This window comes from Anabas testudineus, chromosome 9, assembly GCF_900324465.2.
Source record: "Anabas testudineus chromosome 9, fAnaTes1.2, whole genome shotgun sequence".
Classification (NCBI taxonomy): domain Eukaryota; kingdom Metazoa; phylum Chordata; class Actinopteri; order Anabantiformes; family Anabantidae; genus Anabas; species Anabas testudineus.
The window spans coordinates 23,775,673-23,791,376 of NC_046618.1; the positions used below are offsets into that span (position 1 = coordinate 23,775,673).

General features: G+C 40.9%; 2 protein-coding genes across 2 annotated transcripts; both read right to left on the minus strand.

The window, feature by feature from the left end:
- Positions 1 to 5,845: 5,845 nt before the first annotated feature.
- On the minus strand, positions 5,846 to 6,895 carry LOC113150511 (natterin-4-like). The gene has a single exon (XM_026343059.1). It carries the CDS (start codon positions 6,893 to 6,895, stop codon positions 5,846 to 5,848), a length of 1,050 nt encoding a protein of 349 aa, XP_026198844.1.
- Positions 6,896 to 11,745: 4,850 nt separating this feature from the next.
- Positions 11,746 to 15,412, minus strand: LOC113150512 (natterin-3-like). Its single transcript, XM_026343060.1, has 3 exons — positions 15,407 to 15,412; positions 15,163 to 15,232; positions 11,746 to 12,845 (listed from the first exon to the last, which is right to left on the minus strand). Exons 1-3 carry the CDS (start codon positions 15,410 to 15,412, stop codon positions 11,746 to 11,748), a joined length of 1,176 nt encoding a protein of 391 aa, XP_026198845.1.
- Between the last annotated feature and the right edge of the window lie 292 nt (positions 15,413 to 15,704).

Below are 15,704 nucleotides of genomic sequence, written 5' to 3' on the forward strand. Positions count from 1 at the left end.
CTCCTCTGGTTCAGTGAGTGTTTTTCTCTGTTCTGTTTTGTCCCTCGTTGTCCCCTTCCCCACTCAGGCTGTTTGGACCGCCTTTGTTTTTCAACCTGGATTGTCTTTCCGTTGTGGAACTGCCTGCCGGACTTACCTCTGAACTGCCTAACCGTGTATGACCTGGATTACCCTTGACCTGAGTTTAGCCTTTTGGGTTCATTGTTTGGACTGCCTATGTTCATTACACCATCCTGTTTTCCCACACTGGGTTTAGATATTATACTGCTTTATATTGGTTTGGACGATATTCTCGTGGTGTTTGGGTGACACTTTTGTTTCAGTCCTGAACCTTCACCATTGTCCTCCATTTTGTCCTTGTGCTCTCCGTTGGTCGGCCATCTTGGTTTTTGACGTCACTTCCTGTTTCCAACCCGATCACCATACTCACCCTACCTCACCTCCTCCCACTGAGTGACTGTTTCATTCTAGTCATTGATTTATTGTGTTCAGTCGATTTAAATAAAGATTCAATATTCGGTTCTGTCCTGTCTGATCTATGGCCATGGAGTCCTTCCTGCAGCTCGTGACATTATAAGAACATATCAGAAATATAACACATTCTCTAATCTTGAAAAGGGAGGTATAAATATTAAAAATACACAACACAACTTCTCCCCAGCTCGTGTGTATGAAGGAGGCGGCCTCAGCAAAACTCAGAGTTATAGCTCCATCTGCTGGACTCTTTCTGTAACTACATCTACTCTTAACACACCCAGTGTTAGACTGATACTGTCTTGAAACATAAGACAAAAATACAGTGTTTCACTTGCTCAGACTTACAGTAACAACAAAATCCATTAACTGTGAGATCATTGGGTGATCATACTGAATCTGAATTAAAGTGTGTAGTTCCTATTATTCCATCTGTCACAGATGCACTGTTAGTCTGTTCAACCAGTACAAATTCACTTGTTTGTATATTGTGACGAGCCTCAGAGTGAACAACTCTTTATTTTTAAGAACCAACACACACTGACAACAGGTCTCAGCTTCCCCATTCAGTCACTCCGGAAGCTCTAAATCTCCCGCTTGTTTCTCCCGGGTCCCCTCTTCCCCACCCCCGGAAGCACACCTGACATCACACAACTATATACACTACAAAATAAAAGAACCAATTAAAAGGACCACATAATAGGAACTGGAACAGTCAAACGCCAACAAAACAATGTGCCCCACCTGACAAAGTCCCTTAAATGATCAGGCCGGCGCCGTTGACGCACCGGTCTCTCCCGATCCCCACCCCCAGAGTCCGAAAATGTCCCAAGTCCATTAGTGTCTCTGTCACTGTCACCGGGAATGACAGGTGGAGGGTAGTCCTCACCCTCATCATCATCCCCAGTCGGGGCAAGCGGGTGGTAGGGTGCCAGCCGGTCCCGGTGCAGCACCACCCTCTGCCTCCGACCAGGCATCTGAACCCGAAAGACCACCTCCGAGAGCTGCATAGCTTTGGTGAGATCCCCCTCTTTCTCACCGGGCAATACACCCACACTTTGTCCCCAGGTGCAAATGTGCGCCCCTGGCAGCGAGCGTCATACGCTCTTTTCTGTTTGACCCCAGAGTCCTTCTGTGCGCGTCGGGTCAAATTGGCACCAGTCTGAGTCTCTCTCTCTCAGGCGCCTATAATAGTCCATCTCCGGGCCGCCAGCGATCTCCGGTTCTGGTGGCGATCCAAAGACCAAGTCGACTGGGGTGCGGAGCTCTCTGCCAAACATCAGTGCAGCAGGGGTGCACTGGCTGGACTCCTGTACAGCAGTCCGGTATGACCAGAGGACCAGAGGCAGGTGCTGATCCCAATCTCGCTGGTGATGTCTGGTCAAGATGGCAAGCTGGGTGGCCAGGGTGCGGTTGAAACGCTCCACCAGCCCGTCGCTCTGTGGGTGAAGTGGAGTGGTCCGTGTTTTCCTCACTCCCATCCTCTGGCACACCTCGCTAAACAGCCGGCTCTCGAAGTTACGCCCCTGGTCACTATGGAGCTCCGCAGGAACCCCAAATCTGGTGAACATCTCGTCCACCAGTTTCTGCGCTGATGTGATGGCGCTCTGGTCCGTCACCGCATACGCCTCTGGCCACTTAGTGAAATAATCCATTGCAACGAGGACGTAGCGGTTACCGGACTCTGTGAGGGGAAACGGCCCTAGAATGTCCACCCCGACCCTCTCCATCAGGGCTCCCGCCAGGTACTGCTGCCGCGGACCCCTGGAGCGCCAACAGGGTCCTTTCTGGGCGGTGCAGGTGTCACAGCATTGGACGTGGAGCTCCACATCTTGACGACAGCCAGGCCAGTAGAACGTCTGCCTCAGACGGCGAATCGTTTTGGCGTTGCCGTAGTGACCAGCCCCTGCCGTTCCATGGACCAGCTGGAGGACCTCGGGCCGCCGGAATGTCTTTCAGCACCCGCTCCATGAGGCGCTCATAGGTGGCGGGGGCGTTACACATTATAATGGCATGACCCGGAACTGCCACAGTCCCTGGCCGATGGTGAAAGCCGTTTTGGCTCGAGCCTCCGGGGCCAGCTCCACTTGCCAGTGGACCGCTCCTCAGGTCCAGGGAGCTGAACCAACACGACCCCGCCAGATAATCCAGAGCGTCATCGATGCGGGGTAGTGGATAAGAGTCTTTTAGAGTGACGGCGTTAAGGCGTCTGTAGTCTACACAGAGCCGCCAGCCACCCCCTTTCTTCCTCACCATCACCACTGGGGCCGCCCAGGGGCTGTCCGACGGCTCGATGATGCCGTTCGCGGCCATGGCGGTGATCAGCTCCGCTGCCGCTTGGCATTTGGAGAGAGGCAGCCGGTGGGGTCGCAGGCGGATGGGCTGGGCCTCACCGGTGTTGATGTGGTGTTGCACCAGCCCTGTTCTGGTGCAATCTTCATCACGTGCAGCAAAAATGTCCACAAACTGTCCAGCGCCGCGGTGATCACCGGTAGCTCCTGCCGTTGCTCCGGTGCGACATGAATTAGCACCTGCAGAGCGGGACCCTCCAGAGCCAGGGCCAACTATATACACTACAAAATAAAAGAACCAATTAAAAGGACAACATAACACATAAAAGGAACTGGAACAGTCAAACGGCAACAAAACAATGTGCCCCACCTCTGGGTCGCTACAATATAAAATGTGCAATATTGCCAATGGTACAAACCAAATAACTCAAGTTACAGTAATACTAATTATATATATGATATTATACTGAACTTATAAATAAATGTGTTTAATAAAATGATAGTAGTAGTAGTAGATGTTGTAGGATATGTCTGCCAATGATCAGTTGCCCTCAATTGGTCCCATCAGCAGAAACGTACTAGAAGACAAGTGTTTATTCTTTAATTTTATTTATTTGTCTATGGTTCTCTTATGGCTTTTCCAGTATCTAAAACAACTGTGATTTTTGTTCTCACTAAAGAGATTAACCCTGATGGTATGGCATCAAAACAGTAGAGAATAACTCTAAACTTCTTTAAAATTATTGAACTCAAGTAAGTTTACTATATAAAGATTATGTGATTCTAAAACGCTATTGTTTGAACTGGATCCTGCAGTCAAACAAATCTGTGTAGGGAGAAACAGATGGGTTATCTTCAAACGCTCACAAGAGTTGTTGTTCTATGCCATGAAAAATCTGACACCTACCATAAAACAAGGGTTGATAACTCTAATCCCCAAATCTGGCAAGAATAAAAAAACACTCAGAGAATCTGAGATCCAAAATACTGGTAAATGTACAAATTATTTTTATAGTAACATAAATTGTTTTGTGTTGTTACCCTGGGGGACCTGTACCTTGTACTTGTCCAAGATTGTACAAGAACTTTATCTGGAAAAACAGGTATCACTATATCAGAAAAGGTGACATTATTGAATTGTTAGAGGAGGGAGGCCTAGTAGCTATTGATTTTGACCCCCGTGTGTGATCATTCAGATCAATGATCTGATTGGTTCAGGTGTTGGCTCAGAAACAGGACGTTTTATAGAAACATTTCCTCTTTTATTTACTTTAAAATATTATGAGTCTATTTGTCCGAGTTTCCACTGTGAAGATCGTGTTTTACAGAATACATTTGATTTATCAGAGATGCACACTAGACGATTAAGTGACATCTTTCTTTCAGATTACTATAGTCATTTCTGCAAAGCTGCTTCTGCCCTGACAGTCTAAATATATGTCCGATCATTATGCAAATGCATATCTTGGGTTTCTACTGACTGATTATTGTATTACATGTTTGTTTAAACAGCAAACTGGCATGATGACTGCATGTCATTGGAATTTTAACCCCTCAACTTCCAGATAACTTCACCTGGACGACTGAGAATCTTCTATTCAGTAATTAAAGTCACAGAACTGAAACTCATTGCAAACTCACTGCATTTGCAAAAAAACGTTTGAAAATCTGATGTCACTTTTCACAAGCCACAAACTTTTAACTGTACCAGTACTTGATAAATTCAAATTTGTGCTCAAAAGGACATATTGTCAAGTCTCGGGGATCCAATCTCCCCTCTGCTGCCCCAGCAATGACAACAATGGCTTCATCATAGTAAACCTGAAATGTGAACACAGTGCTACAGATTGAGACAGGCTAGAAGAAAACTTTAAGTGGGTTTGAATCTGGGTTTTAAGTGGGCTATTAAAGCCAATCCAAGTAAAGTCTGTTGTAGCGGCTGAAAATGATTTTGGCTGCTGAACCAACACAAACTTAAGCCAATCCTTATACTATTTTTAATTAACATGACACATTGACACTTTTCTTCAATTGCTGGTGATTATTTTATTTAGCAGATGTAAGAGTTAACAGCAAAGCAGTAAAATGCAGTGTATTATGAAAGACATCAGCAGATTGTTGCTGTTGAACTTAAAAACACAATTTATCCTAAATTTCCATTAATGATTAATGAAACACAATCTGTAAATATATTTATGATCAATAAAATTTTTTACAGATTCTACACATAGAAACATTATTTAAGGAATATAAAATAAATTTTCTCCTCTTCTTGTGTCATTTCTTCACTCTTGGATCTTTTCTTCCAGTGAAAGGGGAGCTGTAACTGGTTTTCTTCGGTTATTCCTCGTTCTTTCTGACCTATAATCTTTTCCTATGGAGGTGAGCGCCGTCAGGCGTCTTGTCAGGCCTGTGTTTCTATGAAGACATTTTGAGTCCAGTGTTGGGGAAATTACTTGAAAACATGATCAACTAACTAGTCACTGACATTAGTTACTGCTCTTTGAAAAACTAAAAACATTAATATAGTAATAATGCAACAAGAATTTGTTAAATACCTATCATTTGACTTTGTATTTCTCAGCCCAGCCTGATTAAAAGCAGTATTTTTCACTGTATTCATGATTTATGTATTTCTGAATGTTTTAAATAAAAAGATTTAGCATAGAATCTCATCATATAAAAATGTATAGGCACATATTTAAGCCTTTGAATATCCATATATTTTTTTTTCTTTTTTTTGGGGGGGGCTTTTCTTCTAAGCTTCTTTTTACTAACAACCATTTTTTGTTTTATTTTCAAATAATTAACCATTTTTAAAGAATCTTGAACATACAGTTTAAGTACTATGTTCTAGGAAAACTCTAGGGACAGATAAACTGTTTCATCAGTGCAAGTCTGTCTTAGTTTGAATTGAGTGAAAAATATCAAAATATGTTTTTTTGTGATACCTCACTAACAAATGCTGATTGAATACATAAAAAGGTTAACTGACAGGTGGTTTATTTGGCTCAAACTACTTTATTGAACTAGCTTATTAAATGTAAAAAAGTGCGTTCCTCTAAGAAGGTCTTTCCATATTACTTTAAAGGGCAGGGTTTGGCATTAGGTACAGGCTCACAGCGATCCACAACAGCCTGCACATCTCCAATTTGGACGCCCTTGTACGTCCCAGAGATGGACGCCCATTTGGTCTCTCCATTGCTGTAGGTGCGGCTGATGCGAGCTGTGAAAGGAATGTTTCCTTCACGCTTATGGCCCACCATCCTGACACTGCAGGAGTGATTTGGTGGAACATCCAACTCAACTTCAACAGAGTGAGTGTTCGACACAGTGCGAGTGGTGCCCTTTGTGTACTCGAAGGTTGCTGATGCACTCAACTCAACACCTGCAGATGTAAGTAAGGGGATTTTAGTAGAAATACTTGTCTTGACACCCCCTGTGATGGAAAAGTTGATGTCCCAGCTTTGCGCCACTTCACTTGTCTTTGAGAGGGTAACTGTCTTTTTCACTTCGCTGCACTCATTGTTAGTAATGGTAGACTTACTCATGGTCTCTAGAGGATACCTATTGATTTTAGCATCATTAATCTTGTACTTGACATCAGAAATTTGCTCACTGGATATCTCTGTGTCATAGGTCAGGACCTGGTAGCACATGTCCTTGTGCTCTTTTTTCCAGGGAAGGAGGAATACCCTCTGTTTTTGATCCACCTTCCCAAGTCCATATTTGTTCTTCTCTACATATGCAGTTATTATGCCTGAACAAGTTTTAACTGAATTCTGAGGCACTGAGCCATGGCAGTCATCCTCCCATTCAAGAAACTCAAAGTTTTCTTTATTCACTAGGATCTCAAATTTGGATGCAGGATGCTCTTTTTGTTTATGGGAGTAGAAGCAGTTAGGACCCTTTTCAGGGGTGTAGAAGCCAGCGTCACATCTGTATTTGCAGACATAGTCGGTGCGTTCAGTGTTGTCATTATAAATTGAAACAGCGCCATCTGGGAGAGAGCCAGTCCAGGTCTGCCATTCTAGGTTGGTATTACCAATCTTCACAGGAGGAGACAAACTTCGCTTTTCCTTATTTTCCAGAGAAATCAGAGGAGCTAGATTTCTCGTCATCAGTCTCATAGGGGAGATTTTAGGCACCCTATCCTTTAGATTTGGGTTCAGTACCAGAACTGTATGAAGGAAGTAGAAGGGAAAGATAGAAATGACATATAACATTATACCTAATGTTTTTTCTTAGTTTGTTTTTTCAACCTTGCAACACATGCTTTACGTGGTTAAACAAAAAAATAAACACTGGAATACAACAAGCTGAATGTTTAAAATAGTTTTTAATTTTTTCAAAATGTTAAATGTTGTTGCCTCAGTGTCACAAATGAAAACTGTGTTGGAGGTCAGAGACAGTAGCTGCTGTCTGAACTTTAAAAAGACACAAAAAAGATTTGCTTCCAGTTATGTCTCAGCAACTTTCTCTGTTTTGGATTTTTGCACATTTGACTGCACATACTACACCTGTTTAAAGATTATACTCATCTTTTATTAAATAGTTACACATGAACAAGTTTTCTGTAATTTGGTATTATTTTTAACACCGAAATGCACTTTCACACTCTCACACACAAACGCACTCTCTCTGTACAGTGATACGTGTTTTAATAATAAATAATGTTAATGATTTTTCATGTCTTATTCTTACTTCTGTGTTCTATGGGTGGTAAACCCATCAGCTGTCATTTTAAAGCTCGCCAAGTCACCTCAGATTAAAAACATCCAGACAGATCCTTTGGAGAGTGTCCCAGCAACGTTTACATATAAACAGTATTTACTGATTGTCAGCAGCCACATTGCACTTGACCTCATTATGCCTTGGGTTAATGACGTTATTAAGTGTATAAAATAATTTTACACTAGTGCACCTGTCAGGTCTGAAGAACTGACCCTGTCCCAACTCAGCCAGTGGAGCGCCACTCTCTAACAATATTACCCTGTAGCATAGGTAGTTTTTTCTCTGCACCTAACCCACCCAGCTTTTAATTTCTTTTTTAAACATGCAGGCCTGACTAACTACAGCTAATACTGATTGTGTTATGATTGAAACGTTTAATTTACCTGATTTAGTGTTGTTCTTAGAGCTGTCTGAAGACAGAGCAGGCAGGGCCAACATCAGCAACAGTAACAGCTTCATCTGCAGATAAAACACATAACAAACCCTGTGTTCAATTACCTGTGTTTAGTAGCATGAAACCAACCTCAAACTTTAAAATGAGTGAGTTGCATTAAATTGCTTGTTTCATAGCAAACATCTAAGTGTACCATGCAACAGCAGCCTGGTGATGTTGTTTAGGGTGAAGAAAATGGGACATTTATTAACACAAAATGTTGTATTTTCTATCAGTTACTATTAAATTGTGCCAAGTGCCACCTTTTGCAAGTACAGTATGCAGTATTGAAACTTAATAATAATGTAAATAATGACATTGCATCATTGTCATTAGAAAAGACTCACAAATATGGTGCTGTTGGGCAAAAAGGTTGTATTTGGTTTTAAGAGGACAAGCATCAGGCTCTGCTCAGTGCACACTGGAATTTTGGAAGTGCGCTAAAAACACCCTCATTTATCTGTCTTTGGAGCAAACATAAATGGGATGCAAACTCTGTTTAGAGAACTCAAAAGCAGAGGTCTGGACTTTAAACTACTATGGAACTCAAAAGTGTAGCCTCCTGTTCTCATAGATAAGAAAAGCACCTTCTGACTTAATTCATTCATAGATGGTGACAAGATTTGCTAAAACAGTAGGAGGCAGCCATCATAAACAAAAAAGCTGAATAGGAGGTGGTGATCATCTAATGTAGATAATCTTGCTTTGACTAAAAAAAACAAAACAAAAAAGCCCTCTGTAACACCAGAACTGCATATTATCATATAACTGCATACTTATCAGATGATATTACTTATCATAAATACAGGAACACAACAACCCCTGGTATTGCTCAAAGGAACTATACACGAGAACACAAATTATTATTATTAATTATTATGTTATAATAACAACACATCTTTTCTAATCATGCTTGTGGTGCTGCTTCATGTGCTATAAACAAAATGCTATGATTTCTGTAGTGTATTTTTCACATTGTGCCTCGTGTGCGCTCTATAGGAACCACCCAACTCTGAAACCAAATTGACTATTTCGAAGTGAAAACGCATCTAACACAATCTCCTGTTGTGTGCTACATGTGTGAAACCAACAATGTATGGACTTAATTAGCCAACGTTTATATGTGAAAACAGCTTTAGACCCCTCCTGACCAACAATGTTTTACCGTTTGTCAACAGGTCCATGTTAGAGTTGACCAATCTAGAGCATCTTTAACAGTATATATACTAGAGGGTTGTGAGGGTTCTGTAAATAAACCTCACACTTAATGGTTGGAAAAATGAACAGATGATGAACTCTTGGCTTTCAAAAATGGGGAAACAAACATTGCAATGTTGGAGAGTGCATTAAACGCTTTGGGAACCAGTGAGATGGTTCTGTGTAGTACAGGTTACTTTCTCACATGAAGCTCCCACAGACAGGAATTGAAATTGTCCTGAACAAATTCTGCTCCTATTTAAGAAACAAAGAACTTCAAGTCTTAACTCAGACTACTCAAAGTAGTGGAGATGCAGCAAGAATGGCCTGAGAAACAGGTTTAATCAAAATGGAAGTCACATAATCTCACTTACCTCAAATCTCTGTAAGGTTCCCAGGTTGTGAGATAAAAAAAAAAGAACCAAAAGAGCAACTCTCCAAACAGAAACAACTGATTGGCACTGACCCCTCGTTTCCTTTTGCAAACATCTTTTATAGTCTTCTCACAGGAAGTAATGTACCAGTTACAGGAAATTCTCCCATCCCATCCAATCAGTACATATATGGTTATAATTTAGAGCATCTCCAAAATCATGGGTGTGCTCAATTTCATCTCTGTATTTGTGTGTTACTTAGCATGTGGTATGTGCATGCATGTCTTTAAACGAAGGCACACCCATGAAGTTCTCTTGTTCTCTGTGTTCTGCAAGTTGAGCTGCTTAAATGAAAACACCGACCACAGGCTGTCACACAGGCTGCTTCTTTACTATCTGCAAAATAAAAGTGCTAGTGTGCCGTACAGTCTGTACCATCAACAAAGATAACAAACTAAAATCTTCTGAATGTAGTCATGTGCCACACGTGCAAAGTCAAACCCATAAATACATGTCATCTCACCATATGTCCGCCAGTTTCCATAACACCTGATCACCAACAAACAGGTAAGTGCTTTTAGCATGTTTGTTGATGCAGTTGCTCTGCAGAGGTGTGTTGCTGTCAACACTCAATTGCAGTTTTCAGGCAGAACAGCAGGAACTTGGCTTAAGAATCATAATCAGAAAATTCAGGGTCATTTGGGACTTTGATACCCAAACATCAGAAAACAAGGACGGGTAATAGTCTCATGAATAGTGGCATTATATGAAAATGTGAGGGTCTGGATTTGCGCTGGCCACTGATGTACCCCTTTTATTCAGGGGGTGATAGGCTGTGGTGCAGGAATTGGCAACTCCAGCCAAATGAAGAAGTTCCACCGTCAACACGCTCTGAATTTGTGCCCTGGTCAAAGTGTATTCCCTCTGAGAAACCATAGACACAAAACATTGTCTCAGTTTTTTGTTTGTTTTGCTGTTTGGTTTACATAAGGGAAGGCGAAAACACCTGTTGCCTTTGTAGAAGTCTTTTAGATAAAAGCAAGATGGTGTATGCTGTTTGTTAGAGTAGTGAAGGGGCTTTTTATTATTATGGGGCTCACGGACACTTGAGGACTCCTCGGCCACAATTTTTTATGTGAAATTTAGCCCAGATCAAATTAATGTGGTTGTGTATTATAAAGGTTTATTAACTTAACCTTTGCAGAATAAAAACCGATCATTATTTCCAGATAATGATGGGATTGCTGCTAATAAATTTTAGCTGCTAAGGAAATGTTCATTTCTGAATTTAGGCCAACCGACACAAACCTTGGACCATGGATCTGATTTTTCATCTGAAGCTTTGAAGACGACTCCAAGTAAAACAGAAAACTCATTTTGAATGCAGGTAATTTTATTCAGCCGCAAAAGCAAAACAAGAGAATGCAATGTATAGGAAAAATTATCAGCAGACTTGTAAGAATGTGCTAAACATCGAACATCAGTACAATTAATCTTTCTGTAATCGATAAATGATTTACGGATTACTTATACAAATGCAAACATTTTAATTATGCAAATCTTTTTCGTTTTCTTCCCAACTCCTCATCTTACTCATGCATCCCAGCATCACATGATCATCATTGGGTCTCCTCATCTTCCAGTGATGAATTGGTTTATATTTGCTTCTGTTGGGGAATGCTGCTGTAATTCTTCTTTGTTCTGAGATGTTGTTTTCTCTTTGTTAGTTATCGTCTCCTCTTGGAGAGAATGCGTTCAGGACTCTTATCAAGTCTGCTTCTCTCGAAGTCGTCTCTTGCAGTTATGATTGAAGCACGGTTTCTCTGATTTCTTTGTTGCTTAGCTTTTGTCCTGACGTGCCACGTTAGAGATTTCAGTTTGATGTTTTCTAAATGTGCAAATTTATGTTTTAATGTGTATTCATTTTTACCATCATGCATTAAGGGAATACACCCATTTTATCTTGTTTAAATTTCAATCAAATTTATGATGGAAAACAATCTGTAGGTAGTATTTTTAAATACAGAAAGAGGGGTCCGGTGTTGGAGCAATAACTCATCGCTGATATTTGTAACTGCTAACAACTTAATAAAGTAATTATGCAAAAAGAATTGCGATTGCAAAGAAATAGTTAAATGACAGGTAGTTTAATCCTCTCAAACTATTCTAAAGCTGATTAAATGTAAAAATCCCGAATTTTATGGGTATCTAACATGCAATATGTGAGATGTCAAGGGCCGTTCTATATTACTTTAATCTTGCAAGGCTTGGCATTAGGTATAGGTTGACAACGATCCACAACAGCCCTCACATCTCCAACTTGGACGCCTTTGTACGTCCCAGAGATGTATTCCCATTTAGTCTCTCCATTTCTGTACTTACGGGTGACCCGTGCAGTGAAGGGGATGTCTGCCTTGTACTTGTAACCCACCATTTTGACCCTGCAGAAGTGGTTTGGAAGAACAGTCAGCTCAACATCTACAGAGTGGGTAGTCACCTCACTGTGACTGAGCCCATTGGTGACCTGGAAGGTTGTCTGCAAACTTAACTCAACACTTGCGCTGACAACAGGTAATTGGGCAGTGATGCTTGCTGTAACACCCTTTGTAATGGAAAAGCTGCTCTCCCATGTTTGCGTCACTTGGGTTTCCTTTGAGAGGGTAACTTTCTTTGTTATTTTGTGGCACTCATTGTTGGTGACGGTAGACTGGTGCATGGTCTGTGGGGAATTCTTGAAGATTTTAGCAGCATCAAGCTTGTACTTGACATCAGAAATTTGCTCACTGGATATCTCTGTGTCATAGGTCAGAACCTGGTAGTGATTGTACCAGTACTCCTTCCCTTGCCAGGGAAGATAGAATCTTTGATGCTCCGTATGCACCTTCCCAAGTCCGTATTTGTTCTTCCCGACATATATAGTTCTGCTGCCTGAGCAAGTTGGGACTGAATTCTTTGGCACTGAACCCCAGGAGCCGTCCTTCCATTCAAGAAACTCAAAGTTGTCTTTGTTCACTAGGATCTCAAAGTCTGTGCCGCGGAATTCTTTCAAGGCAAAGGGATAATGGCAATAAGGACCCATACCACTGTTGTAGAAGCCAACCTCACAGCCATCTTTGCAGACATAGTCAGTGCGTTTTTCATAATCATTATAGATTGCAACAGCACCATTGGGAAGAGAGCCAGTCCACCATTGCCATTCGAGGTTGGTATGTCCAAGCTTCCTTGTGTACACCCCACTTCGCTTTACCCTATTCACCAGATGAGACGGAAGAGGTTGGTCTGTTGATCTGTTAAGGGGGATTTTTGGAACAGCTTGCTCTAGTCTTGGGCTCCGCACCATACCTGTGTACAGTAAAAAGATGAAAAACAGACAGGAACAATCATCATTAACCAATCGCAGTACTCCGAAAACTTGTTTTCCCCCAAGACAAGTTTGTACTAAATGGTAAAAACACAACTAACAAAATACCAGAGTGTTTTTTTTTTTTTTTGTTTTTTTTGTTTTTTTACAGTTGTTCTCAATTGTTCTGGCTCTTAGCAGTCTAAGCAGTCTTGACGTTGTCTAAACTAGAAAAGTAGTTTTATGATACATCAAAACTTTTGCAATGCACCAGTGGAAAAATTGTGAAAACATGCAACCATGTATAATTTCCTTGCGTTGTCCTCACATGTTGCATTCAAGGCGTTTAAAGGAGACATCTGATCTGTGACCCGTGATGGATTTTAATAACATGATACTCAAATTGTAAAGGATGTTAGTAAGTTGTGAAAGGTTAGACAGTTTTCAGAATGAACTCAGTGAGCCCTACACAAATATTGTTTGTGCAGATACACTTTTGCACGCATGTACTAAAACAAAAATGAAAATTGAGCCACAGTTTCAAAATTTCAAAGAAGTAAATGGTTTAAAAAATTGGGGTTATAAACATTCCTCAAAATCCTTAGCCTCTGCCTCAAAGCTTTGATTAATCCACACTTTTATGAGAAAAGCAAGAGTAAACAGAGAGATTCTGAAAAAAAACAAACAAAAAAAAACAAACACTGCTTTTACATTTACTGGCAGGGCCAACATCAGCAAAAGCATCAGCTTCATCTGTAGAGAAAACCCAAAAAAACAGAATCACTATTAGAGCTAGTTCTCGGTCTTCCTTTCCTGGGACAGTACTATATCGATAACTTAGTTATAATCTTGATTCTGGGGAAATTGGAAGAACAAGAGCAAACATGAACAGGCAACAGCCAGCAACAACTGTTCAATTGACCTGTCCCTGATTCCTTACCCCAAAAGTCTTTTCACAGGAAGTAAAGGCAAGAATTGGTATGAACTATATATATGGATATAACTGAGAGCATCTTCAAATGATGGGCGTGTTTAACTCTGTGTGTGTATTAATAGGAATCAGGTGTGTGGGCCACTGGACTGTTTCTCTTTTAGGAACTGACTGAAAATATGATAAATGACTAATCTGACTGTCGCTTTTTTTCAGTCATGCTTCACCATGCACACAGAATGAATATGGACTATCGAGAGCGAAGCAGCACTTCCCTCATCGCCACCACTGATGTGTCAACGCAAGGCCGCATCAGGTTTTCCACAAGAAAAGGTTTGTTTAAAAATAAATCCTATCTTCTCAAATCTCTTTATTTTTATTTTTTAAAACAAAATAAATAAAAACATAAAACATTTATAAGAAAATCAATCAATAATAAATAAATAAAATAATAATGAAAATAATAATAATTAGATTCCTACTAGAATTGAACATTGAAGAACATCAACTGTTCTTCTGAACATGGCTTCTCTTGTCTACTCCTTGCTGTTAGAGACCTGGCAGCTCTTCCTCTCCCATTGTTGAGCCACATCTGGCTTGAGGGAGGAGGCAGCTGAGACCCTCAGTATGGCTTGAAGACGATCATTAGTAAGTCTGGACCTGTACTTGGACTTATTGAAGTTCAGCTCAGGGAAGTTGGGGATCAATTCTTTTAAAAACTGCAAATAGCACAATGCAAATAAAAAACAATAACCCACAATTAACGGTGCGACCCTATAATTGGTCCGGGTGACAGAGGACTGTTGTTGCCGATGGACAGGTGTCGCTATGTGACTGCAGGCTACATTAGGCTGCATTGAGTTCCTTACTTTTCTTTTAACCTGCCGTGAACGCATCACTTTGATTTATAATGTCCCGCTGGGCAGCAACTTTAAAAAACTTTTTTTGAATTTTTGAATTGTCGTGAACGTAGCACTGGGATGAACGTCCACGTGAGCTTCATAAAAACGAGGCCGCTAGCCAGGATGAAACCTCCATGGCACTGCTGCTGTCACTCGTCGAGAAATGTTTCTCTGATTGGATTAAGCCCAGCCGATGTCACCCCGATGTTATATATGTTTTAAGCACTAGAATTTCGTATAGGTATTCTCTGTCAGTGTAGATATAGATTTAATGTAGAGGAATACATGCACACTAAGTGCGGGTACCAGGTCTGTTCAGTACCAAGCTTTGTGTGGGCAGGTTTTTAAAACTGGACCCAGTCAAGACACTGTGTTGATTCTTGTTTAAACCTTTCTATCCACTTATTTTCTTCTATAAATGCCACAAAGCTTCTAAGAGTAGTAGGAGGAAAACATACTGCAATGAAAAAGCCAGTGTTAGTTTACCTGGTTTGGTGTTGTCCTTGCCTGAAGACAGAGCTGGCAGGGCCAATATCAGCAAAAGCATCAGCTTCATCTGTAGAGAAAACACAAAAAAACCCAAATCACTGTTAGAGCTAGTTCTCGGTCTTCCTTTCCTGGGACAGTACTCACAATAGGAACTCACAAGGTCATTTTTCCTACAATAGGAATTAACACTGTAGACTACTTTTAAGCAAATTTTGCTGTGCATTTAGAAAAACCAAAAGACCTCCATGATTAAGAGTAAGTCTCACCTTGAGTCAAGAGCTATCTATCGATCACTTAGTTATAATCTTGATTCTGGGGAAATCGGAAGAACAAGAGCAAACATGAACAGGCAACAGCCAGCAACAACTGATCAATCGACCTGTCCCCGATTCCTTACCCCAAAACATTTTATAGTCTTTTCACAGGAAGTAAATGCAAGAATTGGTATAAACAACTATATATATGGTTATAACCAAGAGCATCTTCAAATAATGGGCGTGTTTAACTCTGTGTGTGTGTATTAATAGGAATCAGGTGTG